The 19960-nt window shown below is 46.8% G+C and overlaps 1 protein-coding gene across 1 annotated transcript in view; it reads right to left on the bottom strand.

Annotated features, from left to right (window-relative positions):
• LOC310838405 (unconventional myosin-XVB-like) overlaps positions 1–19960 on the bottom strand; it is a 68096-nt gene that overhangs the window by 24527 nt on the left and 23609 nt on the right. Inside the window, 19 exon segments of the mRNA XM_083725740.1 lie at positions 2033–2187; positions 2918–2993; positions 3228–3287; positions 3955–4070; positions 5468–5690; positions 6806–6887; positions 8102–8225; positions 8490–8597; positions 10552–10648; positions 11600–11944; positions 12366–12466; positions 12956–13069; positions 14460–14541; positions 14784–14887; positions 15440–15534; positions 15636–15833; positions 16900–16972; positions 17429–17607; positions 17698–17933. Coding sequence (XP_083581866.1) covers positions 2033–2187; positions 2918–2993; positions 3228–3287; positions 3955–4070; positions 5468–5690; positions 6806–6887; positions 8102–8225; positions 8490–8597; positions 10552–10648; positions 11600–11944; positions 12366–12466; positions 12956–13069; positions 14460–14541; positions 14784–14887; positions 15440–15534; positions 15636–15833; positions 16900–16972; positions 17429–17607; positions 17698–17933 — 2568 coding nt within the window.

Below are 19960 nucleotides of genomic sequence, written 5' to 3'. Positions count from 1 at the left end.
GAAAAGACTGACAGAATGTCTTGTGGTGGCCTGAGGGCCACTTTTAATGCAGAGGTAGCAAGAAGCGTCAGAAAATCTTGCAGGGCAACCAACTCTGAGATGTGTCCATTGGGGGCCAGACCAAGCGAGATGGAGGAATAGAGAGAGAAGCCATTATGCTTAAGCATAACGAAACAGAGCACTGCAAAGGGGGGAAACCTCATTTAAACATAGGGGGAGGCGTACAGTGGTGCCCCGCAAGACGAATGCCTCGCAAGACGCAAAACCCGCTAGATGAAAGGGTTTTCCATTTTCGAGGCGCTTCGCAAGACAAATTTCCCTATGGGCTTGCTTTGCAAGACGAAAATGTCTTGCGAGTCTTGCGATTTTTTTCCGCTCCCCCCCTTTTTCTAAGCCGCTAAGCCGCTAATAGCGCTAATCCTCTAAGCCACTAATAGGGTTGCTTCGCAAGACGAAAAAACCGCTAGATGAAGAGACTCACGGAACGGATTCTTTTCGTCTTGCGAGGCACCACTGTATAAGGAAAATGTAACTGTGTGGTGTGTTCCAGGTGTCCTATGTCTCATTTAAACCAGGTCACGTCACTTTGTGTGAACAGCATTGGCATGCTGTGGTGGGTGGAGGTATGGCCCAGACAACTTATCATGCTTAACGCTCCACACCTAACAGCTGCCGGCCTTGGTGGTTCCAGTGGTGGAGTGCAAGCAGATGGCCTCATGTTCATCCCACAGCAGCTCATGTGTAAGAAAAGGATACTGGAAGTGGGTGCTGGAAAAGGCCCTTCTCTGCTTGAGACCCTGGAGATCTGCCACTAATCAGTACACTGGGCCAGGTGGATATATATATAGTTTGAGCAACCATTAAGGCAGCTTTCTATGTTCCTCAATAAGGAAGCAGAGCAGCATGAAATGCTGAGCAGAAAAGTTATTGCCACTCAACTAGCTGTTAATTAAACTGGGCTGGAGAACTTATTCACCAGGGAAAGGGCAACACGACAGTATCTCCTTGCCAATGAGGTCATTTCCTGAGTGCAGGGAGTCTCTCCCTCTCAATACACACATTGGCCAGCTTTCAAATATGCAACCTCCCAACTGCAGCATTAAGTTGTTCAGGTACAACAAGTTTCTCTCTCACACACACACACACTGGATTATTCTGAATGCATTTGGTTTGGGCTTTGAGGATGTGTTAGGCCTGCTTGAATAGTACCACCTTGTATATATGCAGAGCATTTCAAGCATTCTGAGATAGTCACATAAATTACAGTGGTACCTCGGGTTGCATACGCTTCAGGTTACAGACTCCACTAACCCAGAAATAGTACCTCGAGCTAAGAAATTTGCTTCAAGATGAGAACAGAAATCGTGCTCTGGCGGCACGGCGGCAGCAGGAGGCCCCATTAGCTAATGTGGTGCTTCAGGTTAAGAACAGTTTCAGGTTAAGAACAGTCCTCCGGAATGAATTAAGTACGTAACCCGAGGTACCACTGTATTTCCTTATTACATTAGCCCTGTGAGGCACTATTTTCTTACTCCATCTCCAACCCTTGCCCCCAACTGCTTGAAGATAGGACACTGAGGGGATCATGGCTTGCATAAGACACCATACAATCAGGTAACGGATGGGATGAGCTTTAACTTGAAGCTTGTGGCTTCACAGTTGGGCTGATGAGCACTTACTGTTCCCAACCCTAACCCTGCGGAAAGCCATCTAATTAGACTTTAATTTGATTTTGACCTGTTTTTAGGAGGTAATTTAATTATTGTTTGATTTTATACTAATGTTATATATCTGATGTTAGCCGCCATGAGCCCGACTTTGGCTGGGGAGGGCAGGGTATAAATAAAAGTTTTTGTTGTTGTTGTTAGTTTAACTGTTTAAAACATTCCAAGTAGTGACCTAGGCAGTCAACGCCAATGTTGAGTAGTAGCTAATAAAAGGGTGAGGGACATAAATGAATCACCCACCCAACTCACAAGCAAAACTCAAGAGAGTCTCTCCCCCCGCCCTGCCCCACTACAGGAGACCAAAGTCCCAGGTCCCTCAAGCAACAGCTAGCCTGACTTACCTTAACTGGGAAAAGGCGAGAGAAATAGTTGGCCCAGTTATCGCGAGCAGCTACCACAATCCTCTTCTTTATCCCATCATCTAGAATGGAGCTGGCATCCATGCCCACCTGGAACTCCACTGGCAAGGATGCAGAAAGGAAAAGGTTTCATCAGCAGAGACAGGAAATGGTTCAAATTTGTCATTAGTAGTCTTAGCAGAGTTAAGCTGTGCTAACTCTGCTGGAGAAATGGGCTCATTCGTATCTTTAGTCAGCCCCCTTAGTTATGCAGCACCAAACCCCAAATGTTTCAAGCAAGGAAAGCAAAATTCTAGAAGCAGGAATCTGATATTCTGATAGCAAAATCACCACCCCACTTTTTCTCTCACCTCTCCCCACCCCCCGCCACCAAACCTCACAATTGCTATGATAGCAATGTCTCACACCAAATGTAACTGAAGACAAAGACGTTATATGTACCTCTGTTATCCGTGAAAATCAGTAAAAACTTTTTTAAAAACCTATTTAAATGTTGCATTAAATGGTTGTAACTCACCCTGGGATTTTAGGGTGAAAGACAGGTACTAATACTGTATCTGCAGGAAAGTAGAGGCAACTCTAACATCTGTTGAATCACACTTGTGGAACGAAGAGGAATCTTAGGTGGTTGTTTGATAAGTTAATAAAATACCGAGACAGCACAAAGTGTGCTATAAGACAGGATATGCACATGACAGTCCACACATCCCTAATGCACAACCTGTGGCAGATGCATCGAAGAAGCCTTTTTAATTCCAGGAAGAAACTGTATGTCCCCAAGATATATGGGGCATGGGTTAGGGTTGAGTGGTTGGAGAGGGGGCTGCTTACCCAACAGGTCTTTCATTTTACGCTTCTCCTCTTTGGAGATCCGAATGCATGACTCTGAATAAGTGTCTGTCATGATCTGAGAGGGAGCAAAGAAGATAGACTTTGATTAGACTCACATACGTCTTACTGGAAACGTCAGTCCAAGAGCTTTGAAGCTCAAAGCTCAAAGCAGAAAGCAGGTGTGTGGATTTAAGAAGGCACAAAAACCCAAGGAGAGGAAAAAGGGGAAAGAAAGAAATGTTCAGATGTTAATGGACCAAGAAGAAGGAAAGTGAGTTCCCACTCCCACCCCACCCCCACTGCTGCTCACCTGGTCACATAACAAATTTAAGCAATAAGGATGACTGAAGTTTTCCTTGGGGTAAAAAACCTGTTGGGGAAACAAACACAAAGCTGTCTTCAAAACATGTATGCATTCCTCTCTCCATCCAAGCCAGCCAGTGATCCAGTGCACTGGTGTGAGTTAATTTTTTAAGGACACAGTTTTGACAGAAGTTCAAAGAAGAAGAACAGCTGATTCTTCACACAACTCGCCCACCCAACACACTTGGCATAGGAAGAGTGAGGAGTCCCATTCTTGCTCTTCATCTCCTGTCCTCCTCAGGGCAAGGCATGCAAACATGACATAGAGAGTCCAAATCAATCCCTATTATAGTGTGTTGATTTATATCTGCCCCGGGCCTTGTGGTCATCACACCTATTCAGAATTTATTTTCCTCCTTTACCATTCTCAGGATTATTCCTACTCCAAACCTGCAGAATTTATCACGGTGGGAGAGACCATGAGGCTGTGCCATCGCATGTCTTTACCACAACACTTGTTTTGTTGCGCTTCCTAGAACGAGGGAACACACTGAGATGGTTCAAGCTCAATTTGAAAAGCGGAACATAGCAGAGCAGTCTCCGTGACAGGTCACATGACCAGGATTCCCAGCTCTTGTGAGATGCTCCCATCGCAGATGTACACGGCAAAGCCGGATTGGCCAGTTCTCCCACTTCCAGAAAACAGCGCTGGGATGCAATGGACCTTGACATACCTCTTTGCGTAGGAAGAGCTTCCAAGTAGGGTTGGCATAGGAGAAAGTAACACTAGCAGAGTGTCCTAAGAGCTGGGTTCTGATCCCGCCGTCTTCCACCACTGTCAGAGCTGAGTCTAAGTGTAACAAAAGGGATGCCAGAAGAAGGGATTTTATTATTATTATTATGGTTGCTTCACCATTTATATGTCATTTTTTCACCAAAGCGGCCCTCAAAGGGGCTTACAAATCAATATATTGTGGTACTGCCAAGATATTCACTATCCACTGTCATGTTCTCCCCAAAATAAGAAAGCATCATTCATTTAACGCCCCTTTTAGGGGTTTCAGTAAAGATTGTTGTAGATTTGTTGAATTGTTCAGATTTATAGCCTACCGTATCCATAAGGTAGGTAAAAAGCTTTCTAAAACAACAACTTACTAAAAGGGAAGTGTTTTTGCTGGTTGGGTGAATTTCTAAACTGCCCTACATTACAAGGCTCCCCAGGCTGTATACGATTTAAAATAACAAAAACAAACACAAATAACTGAATAAAAGAACAATACACAGAAGCTAAAGCCACAGAGTAAGCAAAGTCAGCAATATCCTGAAGAAGACATTTAAGACCAGCTAACAGTCCAAGCTGGAACCACTGCCTGATGTCAAATAGAAAACAAGGTAGACGTCATGTCAGCTTCTCAGGGGAAGACGATTCATATGTTGGGCACTGAGAAAACTCTCCTTGGTCTCTACCTGAAGAGAGACTCAAACAATGGCCTCAGATAATAATTTTTATTAAGGGTTTTATAAAGAATAATGATACACACAATAATAAAAATGGTGGTCTTTGCGATGAAAAGAAGGGCTTTGGCAGAGGCATGTGGAAGCAGACATTATTTCTAACAGGCCTCTTATCGATAATGACCAGCACTTTGAATTGTGGCCCATACCACAGTCTTCCCCAACATCTGGCCCTGCAGATGCTTTGACTACAACTCCCATCAGACCCAGGGAAGGCTGCCCCAAGGTGCATACACACTACAGTGGTACCTCTGGTTACGAACGTAATTCATTCCGGAAGTCCATTCTTAACCTGAGGTACCACTTTAGCTAATGGAGCTTCCCGCTGCCACTGTGCAATTTCTGTTCTCATCCTGAGGTAAAATTCTTAACCCGAGGTACTACTTCTGGGTTAGTGGAGTCTGTAACCCAAAGTGTTTGTAACCCGAGGCGTTTGTAACCTGAGGTACCACTGTACATACATTTAAAACACATTCGAATCACATCCTTTCCACCAGAAAATTCTGGGAACTGCAGTTTAACCTTCACGGAGTTACTATTTGCAGTAACGCTTAATAATAAATCACAGTGCCTGGGATTCTTTGAGGACAGGAAATGTGCTTTGAATGGATAGTGAGCACATAGCTCTGCACCCTAAAGATGAGCCACAGATAATCAGCAGGCACAGGGGATGAGAAGATCAACTCACTAATCACAAAGTCAAGGCTGCAGAGTCTAAGCTCCTCCACATACCTCTCATGCCAGTTTCTTCTGAAGTGTAGTCCAAAGGGAGGGCTGGTGGAGGTTGCAGCGGGGGAGGAGGAACCTCCGGGTTAGGAGGGGAGGTTGGTGGCGGCCGAGCAAATAGGTTAATGAGGGGCAGCTGTTTTTCTTTGATGGAGCTGGACAACTTGCCAGGTGGTGGCAGTGGAGGAGGAGATGCTTGGGGGCTCCCCTCTGGTGATGCAGAGGACAGCTGTTTGCGTAAAGAAAAAGCAAGGCGGAGGAGAAGCGTTTTAAACATGGCCACAGGTCACACCTGCAGTCCTAGAGTAGCAACATGGAAGGCTGAAGAGCAAACAAACTGCTTAATTTAACCCACTTAGCAAAGCTTTCTGGCAGTAATCTCGTAAACTGCAGGAGACAAGAGGCATCTGTGTTGCTACTTCTCTGGATAACCCACTCCAGCAGGCCTGGACTGGAGGGTTAAAGTAACCATATCAGTAACAAGACTCCAGGTGACTTGGGTGTGGCAGGGAAGTTACCCCCCAAAGTGAGCTTATTGCATTGTAAATCAACAAAAGTTTGCCTTCCAAGGACATCGGGATCAGAGTTAGTGGTGAATGGTTCTTAACGAAAATTGTGATACTTTCCTCATTTCAATCTCAAGCATCTTCCTAAAACCCAAATAAGCTTCAACCAGATGGCTCTCGTGGGGCTGCTCCAAAAGCAGAGGTGCAGACAGAGGGGTGATGGTAGTACAGCAAGTCTGTATCGATAAAAGTCTGGAGCCTTCTGATATCCAGTCACACTTGGTACAGTGGTGCCCCGCAAGACGAATGCCTTGCAAGATGGAAAACCCTCTAGACGAAAGGGTTTTCCGTTTTGGAGGTGCTTCGCAAAACGAATTTCCTATGGGCTTGCTTCGCAAGACGTCTTGCGAGTTCCTGCGGGGTTTTTTCCCTCCCCCCCTTTTCCTAAGCCGCTATGCTAAGCCGATAAGCCGCTAAAAGCCGCTAATAGCGCTAATCCGCTAAGCCGTCAATGGGCTTGCTTCGCAAGACGAAAAAACCGCTAGACGAAGAGACTCGCGGAACGGATTCTTTTCGTCTTGCGAGGCACCACTGTGTGTGTGTGTGTGTGTGTGTGTGTATATATATATATATATATATATAGTTTGTTATTTGTCCTATTTGTATCCCAATTTTTCTCTCTAAGGAACATGTAGTGGCTTATATGGATTTTTCTCATTTTTATTGCCACCCTGACAGCTAATTGGAGAATCCCAACAGGACTTTGGCTGCTGACCACATTGGTTTTTCTAGGTGTGTCGCAACAGAAACCATCTGGAAGTGACAAGCTATTACTCACCTGTGAGTGTCCCACAATCCCCAGCTTTGCCAGAGCTTCCTCCTTTGGGTCATTCTTCTTCACGAAAGGTTTAGAGACGTTTCTGTAAGTCAAATAGGAGGGGGGAAACTTAAAACCAGCTCTGGTGGAGTTGGCTGCATAGGCCAACAGTAAAAGTCAACAAAACGCCTGTCCTCAGAGACCCTTCTTCAGACAGTCTCTTACAAATGCAATTGGACAACTCTGCCATTCCTCCCATGTTGGCCAAAGAACAGCTGGAGAGTTCTGCCCATGTTGGGTTGCTATGACAAGATGGTTCGTGCACAGGCAACATCCAGCCCCTTGGGAAGTTCATGGTTTGCGAAGCAGCTAACCACGTTGGTCTCGCTGGGCCCACTGCGTCTGTCTAACCAGCCAATAATAGCAAGCAGGCTAGTGATGCCACTGGCACAGTGAGGCATTCCCAGGGAAAGGGTGCCACAAAGGCTTCTGATAACAAGTTGGAGTCACGGAGAAGGTGCACCAATGGTGTGTGGTCAGTGTACTTGAGGGATTAGGCTAGTCTCCTAAATGTTCATGGTAAATTATGGTATTAATGCCTGGTGCCTCCTTCCAAAGCCTGGGAAGCTTCTGCCTGGCTTAGGGAGGGAGGTGCAATGCGACGACAGGGAGGGGGGCATGATGCTCACACACACAACATCCCCTCCCCCATCGCCCTTGCAAGCTGGCTCCTCTGGCCCTAACTCAGGAGTCAGCAAACTTTTTCAGCAGGGGGCCAGTCCTCAGACCTTGTGGGGGGCCAGACTATATTTTGGGGAAAAAATAATGATCGAATTCCTATGCCCCATAAATAACCCAGAGACGCATTTTAAATAAAAGGACACATTCTACTCACGTAAAAGCACACTGATTCCCGGACCGTCCGTGGGCCGGATTTAGAAGGCGATTGGGCTGGATCTGGCCCCTGGCCTTAGTTTGCCTACCCATGCCCTAATTGTTGTCCTACAAAAAATTTCACCACACACCACTGGGTGGCACTGAGATTAACTCAGATAAGCTCAGCTGCGGCATAACAAACCAAGGTTAATCCGATCGTACTTCCTCTTTAACTAAGCTTCATAAACGAAGGATAATGTTAACAATGGTTGGCATTAGCTATGGCTTTAATGTGACATGTGGACAAGCCCAACATTGTGGCAACCCAGCAAACTTTTAGATGTCCTCTGATTGGCACAGGGGCAACCATGGAAGCTTCTGCAGGCACAAATATCTAAAAGGAGTTCTAATTCCATGACCAGGCTCAGGTCCATTCCTCACCTGAGTGGGATGATGGGTTTTGGTGGTGGGACAGGCTGAGCCTTGTGAGTTTTGATTATCCTCCGTATCTCCTGGGTTGGCTGAGAATGTTGGTCATTTTCTCTCTGTGTAGAGTGTGGCGACCCTGCAGCAGAGGATTAAGAGAAAAGGTGTGCGTGCTTGTTTTCTAAATAAGCAAAAATATTTTGCCTTGTTTCTACCTTACACACTTCTCTACCCCTGGCTAGCACTTTCTACTTAGCGCCTTCCCAATCTCATGAATAAGTATTTTGCTACTTCCTTATTTAGCTGCATTCCGTCTCCATTACTGAAGCTAGAATGGGCAAGTGAGGCAGCCAGCAAGGAATGAAAAGGCTGTGCGAAGACTATACTCATGACCAGAACTTACCTGAATTTGGTTGTGGGCTAGTCTCTTGGTCTTCTGATGATGGTTTACTTGGAGGTGTCCACCTCTTTGGAGAAGGAGGTGCTTTCGTCACGTGACTTTTCTGCTGCCCTGTGTGGAGAAGCAGGGGCAATCAAGCGCCAACAATTTATTAAATCTGGTCTGGCAGCATCAGTCCAGTTAGAATAACAAATACAAGCCACTGTTGGTTTGAAGAAACTTGTAGATCAGCCCCATACTAGAAGATCAGCCTACATCAGGCCTGGGGACTCAATGAGCCCCTCCTGGCTTCTCTGCCTGGCCCTTAGGATGTTCCCCAGCAACACCCCGTCTCCCTAAGCTGACTGTGTATCCTCCTTTAATGTTTTTTACAGTTGGACCTTGGAAGTTGGAACGGAATACGTTCTGGAAGTCTGTTCGACTTCCAAAAGGTTCGGAAACCAAAGCACGGCTTCTGATCGGCTGCAGGAAGCTCCTGCCACCAGTCGGAAGCTGTGGAAGCCCTGTCGGACGTTCGGGTTCCAAAAGAACATTGGCAAACTGGAATACAGCAGCAGCAACAACAACAACAACAATATTTATTACGGTCCAGAGACCCAACAAAACATTACAAATCAATACACAATTCATACAGCCTACCTCCAGGTTAATTAATCATTTTGTTTAGAATATAGGGCTCATTTGTTCTTGCAACCACCAAAAGAAACTTTGCCACTACCAACGTTCTAGCTTTTGTCTGGTCTTCCAGTAGGAACCTGACATAGTGAGCCTCTGATTTTCCCGGGAAAGGCACCAGCAGAGGTAGTATCAGTTCAGCCCTGGCCTGCTCATACTTCGCACAATGCAACAAAATATGATTTATGGAATCGATATCTTGAGCACATGAGCAAAGTCTGTCCTGGTAGGGAACTCCTCTCAACCTACCATCCAGCACTGCAGAGGGGAAGACATTTAGTCTGGCCTTGGTGAAAAGCCTTCGATAGTTAGGTACTGTCAGGTTTTTGATGCAAGATGTTAACTCAAAGACATACCCATATTGAACTCCTGCTGCCAGCGGACTACAGACAGCGTGTGATCGAGATCGCAAGTCACTGTGTGCATTGTCCCATAATCTTTGCTTTAAAACCTTTTGGGCCCCTTCATAACCCAGGTAATACAGTTGGGGGGGAGACAGAATACTCACTTCTGGGTTTGCGGCGTTCTGGAGCCAAAACGTTCGGAAACTAAGCTTTTCCAAAACCAAGGTACGACTGTACAGTGGTACCTCGGGTTAAGAACTTAATTTGTTCTGGAGGTCTGTTCTTAACCTGAAACTGTTCTTAACCTTAGGTACCACTTTAGCCAATGGGGCCTCCTGCTGCTGCTGTGCTGCCAGAGCAGGATTTCTGTTCTCATCCTGAAGCAAAGTTCTTAAACTGAGGTACTATTTCTGGGTTAGCGGAGTCTGTAACCTGAAGTGTCTGTAACCCAAGGCACCACTGTATTTATTTGCAGTGATAGTGTGCCACAAGCACAGCAGAAGGGACATAAAACATGTCATACCTTAGGTGAGAGTTTAGTAAAGTACACACGGATATAGATCAGCCTTCCTTAACCTGGTGTTTGCAAGTGTTTTGGACTACAGATCCCATTATCCCTGACTTCTGGCCATGCTGGCTAGGGCAGATGGGACAATATCCACAGGGCACAAGGTTGAGGAAGGCTGCTAAAGATGGTGGTGAAGAAATTTACCAGGGGGTGGGGGCATTTTCATCCTCAACCCAAACAGTTGAGCCATGGAAGCACAAGACTGACCTGTCAATAGAGGTTCCTCATCTTGCCTCCCATTCACCTAGAGATACTTATTTTTTCCTTGGCAGAACTCAAAATAATGTTTATTCCCCAGGAATGCACTCGGGTTCTAACAAAACACTGGCACTCCCCTCAGGAATGAATTAGTACCACAAAGCACTTAATAATTACAGTAATTTGTATTAGTGTGGAGCATGAAAATATACTGATGTGTAAAAATGGAATGATGCCCCGTCTGGGATGAAGCCCAGAGCAACAGCGTGACATGGCTCACCCATTTTCTGGAAGAACTCCACTTTCTTCTGGAATGACTCTCGAGAGATGGGGTCCTCTCTGATGTCTGAGGACTGGTTTCCGTGGAGGAGGGGGATCTAGAACACATAACCCAATACGTTCCTCAGTTAGGCCTCACTGACTGATCCTAGTCAGGGATGTCTGAAAAAACGAGGAGCCATCTCCCCACCCCATATATAGCATTTTGTGGCAGTTCAGTCATGCCCAACTCAAAGCTAGTTTAAAAGAAACCCGGGCCTGGGCTTTAATGCTGCAAGCTGCAGGTGGGAGCTCACATGACTAAATGCTCCCCCATTAAGGTTTTTTTAAAGGAAAACCCCAACAAAACTAGATGTCAGGGAAAGAATTCTGCCTTTCACCTTTGCATCTTTTCTATATAGAGGGAACCTCTTTTTGTATTGAGTAGCATTCAGTCATGTGAGCCCCCACTTGGACACAGGTTTAGAATGTTATCTGCTGTTTGTGAGAATCAGATCTGAGTTCTAACAAGCTAATAGTAAAGGTAAAGGGACCCCTGACCATTAGGTCCAGTCGAGGCCAACTCTGAGGTTGCGGCACTCATCTCGCTTTATTGGCCAAGGTACATCTTCCGGGTCATGTGGCCAGCATGACTAAGCCACATCTGGTGAACCAGAGCAGTGCACAGAAACGCCGTTTACCTTCCCGCCAGAGCAGTACTTATTTATCTACTTGCACATTGACGTGCTTTCGAACTGCTAGGTTGGCAGGAGCAAGGACCGAGCAACGGGAGCGTAAAATCATAAAGCAGCATGGCCAGAGTTCAGCTCTTTCTCTCTTTAGAGTCAGGTGTGGGGAACCTTTGTTGCTGAACTACAACTCCCAGATGTTGCTGTATACAACTCCCATCATCCCAGGCAACTAGCCTTGCTTGCTGGGGGTGATGGCAGTTGCAAATCAGCAACATCTGGAAGACCAATGCTTTAAGGTTTGGTTTTGCAGAAACCACGCTATGATGCAGAAGTCGTGCGGGCATTTCTACAGAGGAATACTTGCTGGACACCCAGTACCGGTGCTGGTGGCGGAGATGGAGATTCTTGTAGATCAGGCACTGATGCATCTTGCTTGGTGGTGCTTTTGAGGCTCTTGGGTTTAGCAGCTGGAGCTGGCAGATGTGGAGGAGGAGACAGTCGCCTTGGCCTTGAAGATTCTGGTGACCGTTCCTGTGGTGACACTTGCCTCGGCCTTGAAGATTCAGGCGATCGCTCCTGTTCTGATGCTCGACTTCGCCTTGAAAAATCAGGTGACCTCCTCTGTGGTGATGTTCGTCTTGGCCTTGAAAGCTCAGGAGACCTGTCCTTTTGCTGCTGCTGCTGCTGGGAGATTGTCATGGCTTGAAGGGTCATCTGCTGAGCCTGAAACATGAAATCCAATTTTTCAGGACCTTTGGCCTGATCAACATGGCAGTTTCAGGCTTTTAACCCGGGGGATTTTGAGACTAGTAGATATATATTGGAGGAAAGAGAAGGGATGAAGCTACTGAGACCACTTATATGTTTGTTTGTTATTGCAGTTAATTCATTAACTGACTTCTAAACCGCCATCCCAAGGCGATTTATACATAAAATAATTAAAAACAGTTAGGAACACAAAAACAACATTTGAAAGAAGAATTAAAAACCTAACAACCGGACACTTGTGGTGCATAATAAACATTTTAGAAGGCGACTGGCAAGTGAGACATGATTCATGGCAAAAGGCAACAGCAGAGTTATGTTTCCAAAGCTCCTTGTACTCACTTGCTCATCGCCCATTGTTCTTAACCCTTTCACTTACCATGAGCATGGCCTGCTGGTTGATGAAGGCTTGTTGCTGTGCAGCTATCTGGTTTGGATCCACTGATGGCATAATGGGCTGAGGCTGAGGCATAGCCATAGCTGAGTGAGAGAAAGAGACATCTATGAAGGCTCATCAAGCTAACGTCCGAGATCCACATAGTTACTTCCTGTTGAATGCACAGCAACCAGAGGCTCTTCCTCCCAGATGGGGATAATATTATCAGGGGACAGGACTGCAAAATTCAACACAATTCCATACTAACTCTCCTCTTTCCAATACTATATTCAGTGAATCCAAAAAAGCTTGTAAAATAGTTGTTAAAGCATGACTGAAGCAGAAGTACAGTTGCAGAGTACATTCCACATGCTTTTATGTTCTTTGTAACACATTGAGGCAAGAAGACTTGTTTTTAAACTTACACATTTTCTTCTCAGCCTTCTTTTAGCAAGCCAGTTGGATAGTAAGAGACGAGACACAGGGATCTATTGTGCAAAGGATGAATGACAGCCTTCCCCACTGCCCCACCTCAAAATCTCCTGCATTTCAACCTGTTCCAACCCTTGCCACATTTTCTGTATTATTTTTACCTGGCATTGTTCCCATTCCACCAAGCGCTGGCATCATCGGCATGGTGGCTGGCATCATTCCGCCCATGACGGGCATAGATTGGTAAGACGGCATGCTCATCATTCCCGAATAGCCTAATGGAAGAAGGAAAGACTGGCTTGCTGTGTCTCATGTGAAAGTTATCACCAAGTTGAACAGCCAGACTTACTGATGGTCCTGCTCACATGCACCGGGCAAATCCCCACCCCTACCCCGGTTTCCATTAACTACTAATCTTGACACACACTCCTTACCTTTGTAGCAAACCTAGAGGCTGCTGGCTCCATCCTTGTGGTACCCAGCTAAGTATCTTCCCAAGTCAGAACAAGCAACCAGACATCACCAAGGACAACAACAGCACACAATGCACACAAACCACCACATACAAACCCCTTGAATAACTAGAGAAGGCTGGGAAGGCTGGAAGAGAGCGGCAAAGAGGAATTTTAAATTCCTGCCCAAAATGCAACACCCTTCTTTTGGTTTCTCTTTTTTTTCAATCACATTTTCATAGCAGGTTGTTTTTTTTTTAAATTCATCATGAAAAGTCAGCATTTTAGTGTGCACCTCTCCTCCTCCTAGGCACCTCTTTGCATGTAATATCCCCTAAAATGATGCATTTTTGTATGTTACTTTAACTTATATGTGCATTTTTACGCAATGCACACTTACCCCTAATAAACACATTTCTGAACACTGTTTCGTTTGGAGAACAACATTACAAAAGTCAGAAAAGTGCAGATTTGGGTTTCAGGAAGTCATTTCATATTGTTTCAGGAAGTGTGAATTAAGCAGGTTCGCATTAAAACAGGAACGGAACCAAATTTCTCCCTCATCTTTAGTCAGCAACCACCACCACAAAGTAGGAGCCTACTATCATTTGGTTCTAGGGAAGGCAATTATTTCACCACACGTAGAAATATGATGGAATGGAGAAAATGGAGGACTCATAGAAATGCTTATTATTTGGGGGGAAATGACATTCAAGGCAAAATCCTTAAAAAATTATATCTCCTAGGACTTGCACTGAGATAACCTTGACGTAGTTAGCCATATAGTGAGGGTGCTGCTGGGCATTCTGGGTATGGCAACCATTGCATGTTGTAGAAGCAGGTCCCTGCCTGATTCTGTAAGCCTGACAGAATTTCCTAGGGCTTATACATGTCCAAAGTGTGCATGTATAGAATCTCATTATTCACACCCAACAGCATGAAGTGTGTGCCCGGTACATAAGCATAATTCCACACACATCTTAGATCACATACAGCTTAATACCAAGAACTGACTTAGTTGGTCTTTAAGGTGCTACTGGAAGGAATTTTTTTTGTTTTGACTATGGCAGACCAACACGGCTACCTATCTGTAAATACAGCTTAATGCTTGCTAAAAGAACAGCCGCTGGTGGCCATCATCCCCAAAGGACCAAACCCTGAACTCCCTTCCCCATCATGTGCAAATGCTGGATCTTTCCTGCTTGGGTCGCACCTGAGAAGGCTCCATGGTGAGTGGGTCCAATTTTCCCACCTCCTTTCATGCGTCCAGTCAGATTCCCTTCACTCTCCATATCCTGCAGAGAAGCAAGAGACAGCCCAACATTTAGTACACAGCTTATCCGCCTCATTTGGTCTTTGAGTTCAGACAACTGAACGTAGGACAGGGTCGTAATTCACTATGAATTACATGAATGGTCACTACAGATCTAAATGCTAACAAACGAAACGGGAAACGGAAAGGCAGACTTGTTGGAAGGACAGTGCACGAGAAAAGGCGCAGCAAACAATTGAACAGATGAGAAATGAGCAGACTTACTGGCGTCTGACTCCTGGCCCCATGATGCAGCAGAGGCATGAAGAGACCGTCCACATAGTGATCCAGCCCTCCAGCGGATCTGGAGCTACCTCTGTAGCTCGACTCTGTTGGGAGATGGAAACAAATCAGGCCAAGCTCCTCCCTACTCTATTAGCACCATTTGTGCTTCCCCATGCTAATTCTACGGATGTGGGTGGCGCTATGCGTTAAACCACAGGGCCTAGGACTTGCTGATGAGAAGGTCAGCGGTTCGAATCCCCGCGACGGGGTGAGCTCCTGTTGCTCGGTCCCTGCTCCTGCCCACCTAGCAGTTTGAAAGCATGTCAAGTGCAAGGTACCGCTCCGGTGGGAAGGTAAACGGCATTTCCATGACCCGGAAGCTGCACGCCGGCTCCCTTGGCCAATAAAGCGAGATGAGCACCACAACCCCAGAGACGGCCACGACTGGACCTAATGGTTAGGGGTCCCTTTACCTTTACCTATGCTAATTCTACAGCCTCAACATTTTCTCTTTAAGTCTCCCGCACACACTGAACACACACAAAGCCCACATTGCTTCAAAGCCTGGAAACCAGACACTCAGGTTCACACACTCCTTGGTGCTGTCCAGCCGCCTTTGAATTTAGGACCATCACTGCCCTGAGATTGGGACTCACCTGAATGAGCGATGTTGTCCAGGTCTGGAGGCAGGGGGGGTGGGGGGACAGAAGGTGCCCGAATGCCTGGAGCAGGGGGGATGTCCAAGGGCATCCTGCCAGGGGAGAAAGCCAGTAAGGTCACAGAAGCAGAGGTTTATGGGAATACGATTGAGGTTGTAGCTGGGGACAAGTGGCAAGGAAGGAGGTCACTCACCTATCTGAAGAGCTCTGATAGGAATAGCTCTCATCCCACTCTGGGGTTATAGGATAGTCAGGGGAGGATTCAGAGGGCCAGTTGCCTTCCTCTATTTCTCCAATGAGATCCAGCACAAAGTCACAACCAGGCAAATCCTGCCACGCCTTGCCTGTGAACATGGACACAGACCAGCCGCGAGGTACTGTATCCAGGCCCCTGAAATCAGCAGAGGGAGGGGACATTACGACACAGAGAGGAAGTGCAGGGTGCCAGAAGACAGGGGTGAGAAAGAAGGCGAGAGCAGAGCCGTTATTTCCATTGGGCTTAGTGGCGCATTGTGCCATGGCGCCAGCCTCTCAGGGGCACCCCGCCAGCAAGTGGGGGAGCTGTGCGGCTTTGCCGGCGGCCTCCCCTTTCCCTGCATGCCCACCAGCTGCACCCTGCCAACCATATGGCTGGTGGGTATGCAGCTTGCCTCCCAGGCCTCAGTGGGAGGAGAGCGATCCCTGCAGAGGCTTGGGGAAAGGTTTGACAACTCTGGGAAAGAGGGATCTTTGCACCATGGCGCCGGATATGCTTAAGACGGCCCTGGGTGTGAGGCAGAGAGGGAAAAACAAAAGGCTTCTGGTTTTGCCCATGCTGGCTGGGGCTGATCAAGAATTGTACAGTGGTACCTCGGGTTGCATACGCTTCAGGTTACACACTCTGCTAACCCAGAAATACTGCTTCAGGTTAAGAACTTTGCTTCAGGATGAGAACAGAAACCATGCTCCGGCGGCACAGCGGCAGCGGGAGGCCCCATTAGCTAAAGTGGAGCTTCAGGTTAATAACAGTTTCAGGTTAAGAACGGACCTCCAAAATGAATTAAGTTCTTAACCCAAGGTACCACTGTAGTCCAAAACACTTGGGGGGCACATGAGGTTGGGGGGGAGGCCACTGCTCTTTGAGGAAAAAGAGCTGAACTCAGGCCCATGAATACCACTCTTCTCTCCAAAGACAGTCTAACTTCTCCAAAGCATGAAATGGATCTCCAGTTAAAAAAATAAAAAAGGGAAGGTGGGAGCTCAAACATTCATTTTTATGACTAAAGACAAACTCCAACAGCCTGGGATGAGGAAGTAATAACACGGCCTGGGGTTGGTCCTTACATAATTATTTACCCTTCTCATGCTGCTGCAGAACACGCTGATAACAGCCTGAGCCTTTGCTGACTTCAAAGATCAATTGCTCTGACAACAGAAACTGTCAGATCAAAACCTACTCCTTTTGCTTCTGCGTGTACCTTGAACTCAGGATCCAGCCTGCATATTGCTCTCCTGTTGTCCAGGACTCCACTTCGGCTGAAAGCCTCTCCTCTAAGCCAGGGAGGAAAAAAGCGAAAGACAAAATGCTAAAATAAAAGCCTTACAACTGCAAACTGCAAAATCAAGGAGGGCCCGGTCCGGAAATACTATTTGTTCCCAACAATTCTGATGGGTATCACAGGCAGATTTAGGGCAGTGTGAGTGGTGCGGTCACATCAAGCACATAGCCAAGAAGGGTGCCTTCTCAAAACCTGGTAAGCGCTTGCCCTGCTTCGGGAAGGAGGTGTAGGGCTCTGAAAGGGTCCTAGAGTCCTCCTGCCTCCCTCCTAAAGCTGGCCAAGCGCTTACTGGGCTTTGGGAAAGAGGTAGAGGGCCTTGCACATCCTTCCCAGAGTCTGGCTTAAGTTGGTGCCACGAGGGCTGTGGTTGAGGGCTTCCAATGGTCTTGCACAGGGCGGCATATTACCAAGGTCTGCCCTTGTAAGTATGCTAAGTATTCACTGTTACCTTTGTAGGTGTAAACATCCAACACCATCTTGCCTTTCCTCTGATTGGCAGTCCACTCCAGCTGGGTGGGAGGAAAGCTACGGGACACTTCTGGGTCGCTTTCCATCTGCTTCATTGACATCAGGAGTTTACGCTGGCAAACGGCGTTATATCCATCCAGACCATGGTCAGACACAAACCTGTAAGCCAAAAAAGCAGAATCCTTCCGTAAACGGCTCCATTTTATGAGTGGTGTTTAAAAAAAGTGGAGAGCGGAGCCTTTTTCTTACTTCAGCAGGGGCTTCTCCAGAGCTGGAGAAGGGGCAAAAGTGCTCAGGAGGGCAGCCATCAACACACAACCTCGTTGGCCTTGCTCCAGGTCTGGGTTCTTCCACACCTGACTGGCCACCTGGCTCAACAGCTCATTGCGCAGGGAGAGGCTGGCTAGCCCTCGACTTGCTATATAGTTCCCCAGGAGCTTTTCTTGCCAGTCCTGCAGCTCCTTGTCATTGATGAACCGCAGGATCTGTAAGGGAACCGGTAAAGGTGTGATCGAGTCAGGCAGCAGACCTCAAGCGACAAGATCAAGCCCCCACCTTGATCACCCTCTTGGAGGATCATTCATCTTCATCTTCAACATGCTGCTTTCAATCTAGATTGAGTCTAGATTCAGCCCTAAACAAGGAGGTGGGTGTGGTTACTTGATCTGCATTTGGAAACCCTCCCCTTGATTAGTATCACCCTTGCACTTGCCCCAAGTGAATGGAGGAGGGTGTAGCGATTGTGATCTTAGGATACCCCAACCCACAATGCCACAATGTGGATGCACCTCCAGTTTCCAGGACCACCTACAACTGTTTTCAAATGGACACATTGTAGGGTAATGCAGAATCAATAGGCAATGAGCATTTGTTTTTGGAACAAAACTAGTTTCTTTCTGTGCTTTTCGGGGGCAAAAAAATGCGCATGAGATCTGGATTGCACTCAGCCTCCATGTGCTCCACTGCTGCTGAGCTACACGCTGGGGAACGGTTTTGCCCATCGTGCAGGAAAGCCCTTCAAGATGTCCAAGGCTAAGAGTGGAGGAATTCTTGTTCAGTTGCTCGGACCTTGAGTCTGCCCTCATTCTTTCTCATTCCACACCACACATTTAGAACTCATTCCATACCTATTTAAAACACATTTCTTTCAACCCAAAGATCCCTGGGAGCTGTGGTTTGTTAAGAGGAATTATAGCTTTGCAAGGAGAAACTACATTTCCCAGGATTCTTCGGGGGAAGTAATGTGCTTTAAATGTATGGTGCAGATACACACATTGTGCAAGCTGGATTAAATGCCGGTTTTCTTTTTTTCTTATTACAACAAAACCCTGTTAAAAAAAGAGTTACTTAAAAGCCACCATCTTCCCATAGACGATTAGTTAAAAAGAAAACCGCCTTCCTTCAAGAATCATTACATAAGTAGTGATGTGTGAAGGGGTTTAGTAGTACATACACATTGTATGAGTCAAACTTATTCTTATCTCCATAGCCCTGGTCCTCCCTCAGCCACCTCCTTAAGAATAGCTTCTCTTCATGATCACAGCAAACTCACAAAAATGATCCACCTACTGCTCAGTTCCTTCAAGTTCTAAGAACCTATAAATAAGAATGGAAACTGGTGGACAGTTAAGGACTAACTGGAAGGCAGCGTGCATCCTCTCTCTAGAGCCAGTTACCAGAACTGATTTGCAAAACATGCAGCCAGTGGATTAGTTGTGGTCATTTCCTGCTTCTGCCTTCCCAGCACAAAGGCTTCTGAACGATTCCGAACATAAGAGTTGCAAATCCTGAGCAACTGCACACCGACATCAAGTAACACATTAATCGCACTGCAGTCTCCCTGACAAGAGGATTCAAGAGGGAAGACATAGAACACTGTGAAAACAGGAGAGAGGTGAGAGTGTGCAGGAGGAAGCCAGAGAGACTGGAGGGCAGAGGGAGAAACAGGCTCCTTCTTTTCCTCTGAGTTTCGGGGGACATCACACCCTCTCTGCTTCCCCACTCCTTTACACCGGTGACTCTGCACACAGAGTGAGAAAAAGGGAATGCTGGCAAGCAACTGCTTGCATCCTTTTGTTGTGAAGCCGATGCTGTCAACTCCACTGTTGCGCATGACAATGGTGTGGCCTGGGGGAGAAAGGGCGTGCACAGCTGGCCCTAATGGGGTTAGTGGGGAGGGGTTAGGCTGTGTATCTCTGTGTGAGAGGGGGCGAAGGTCCATCAACAAAGCCACAATGCCCGTGGGAGCAACACACCCTTCTCCAGAGTGTGGTTAATCATTTGCCACCTCCCTTTCCCCTCCCTGCCACCACCCAAAGAGAGATGCTCTAAGTGCCAAGTCTACATTCTTCTCCCCTTCACAGGGTCTGGGAAAGGAGCAGCGCCGCAACCCTCACTTTGCAGCTTCTTGTTTGTTGCCTCTCAATAGCAACATCCTGCAGGTGGAAGTGCGAGGAGGAAGCAGAGCAGGGGGAGGCCCCAAACACTTCTCCTGGCCACTCCCAGTATGGGG

This window comes from Podarcis gaigeae, assembly GCF_964106915.1.
Source record: "Podarcis gaigeae genome assembly, chromosome: 2".
Taxonomy (NCBI): domain Eukaryota; kingdom Metazoa; phylum Chordata; class Lepidosauria; order Squamata; family Lacertidae; genus Podarcis; species Podarcis gaigeae.
Note: the sequence above shows the minus strand (reverse complement) of the source record. Positions and strands in the feature narration are given on the sequence as shown.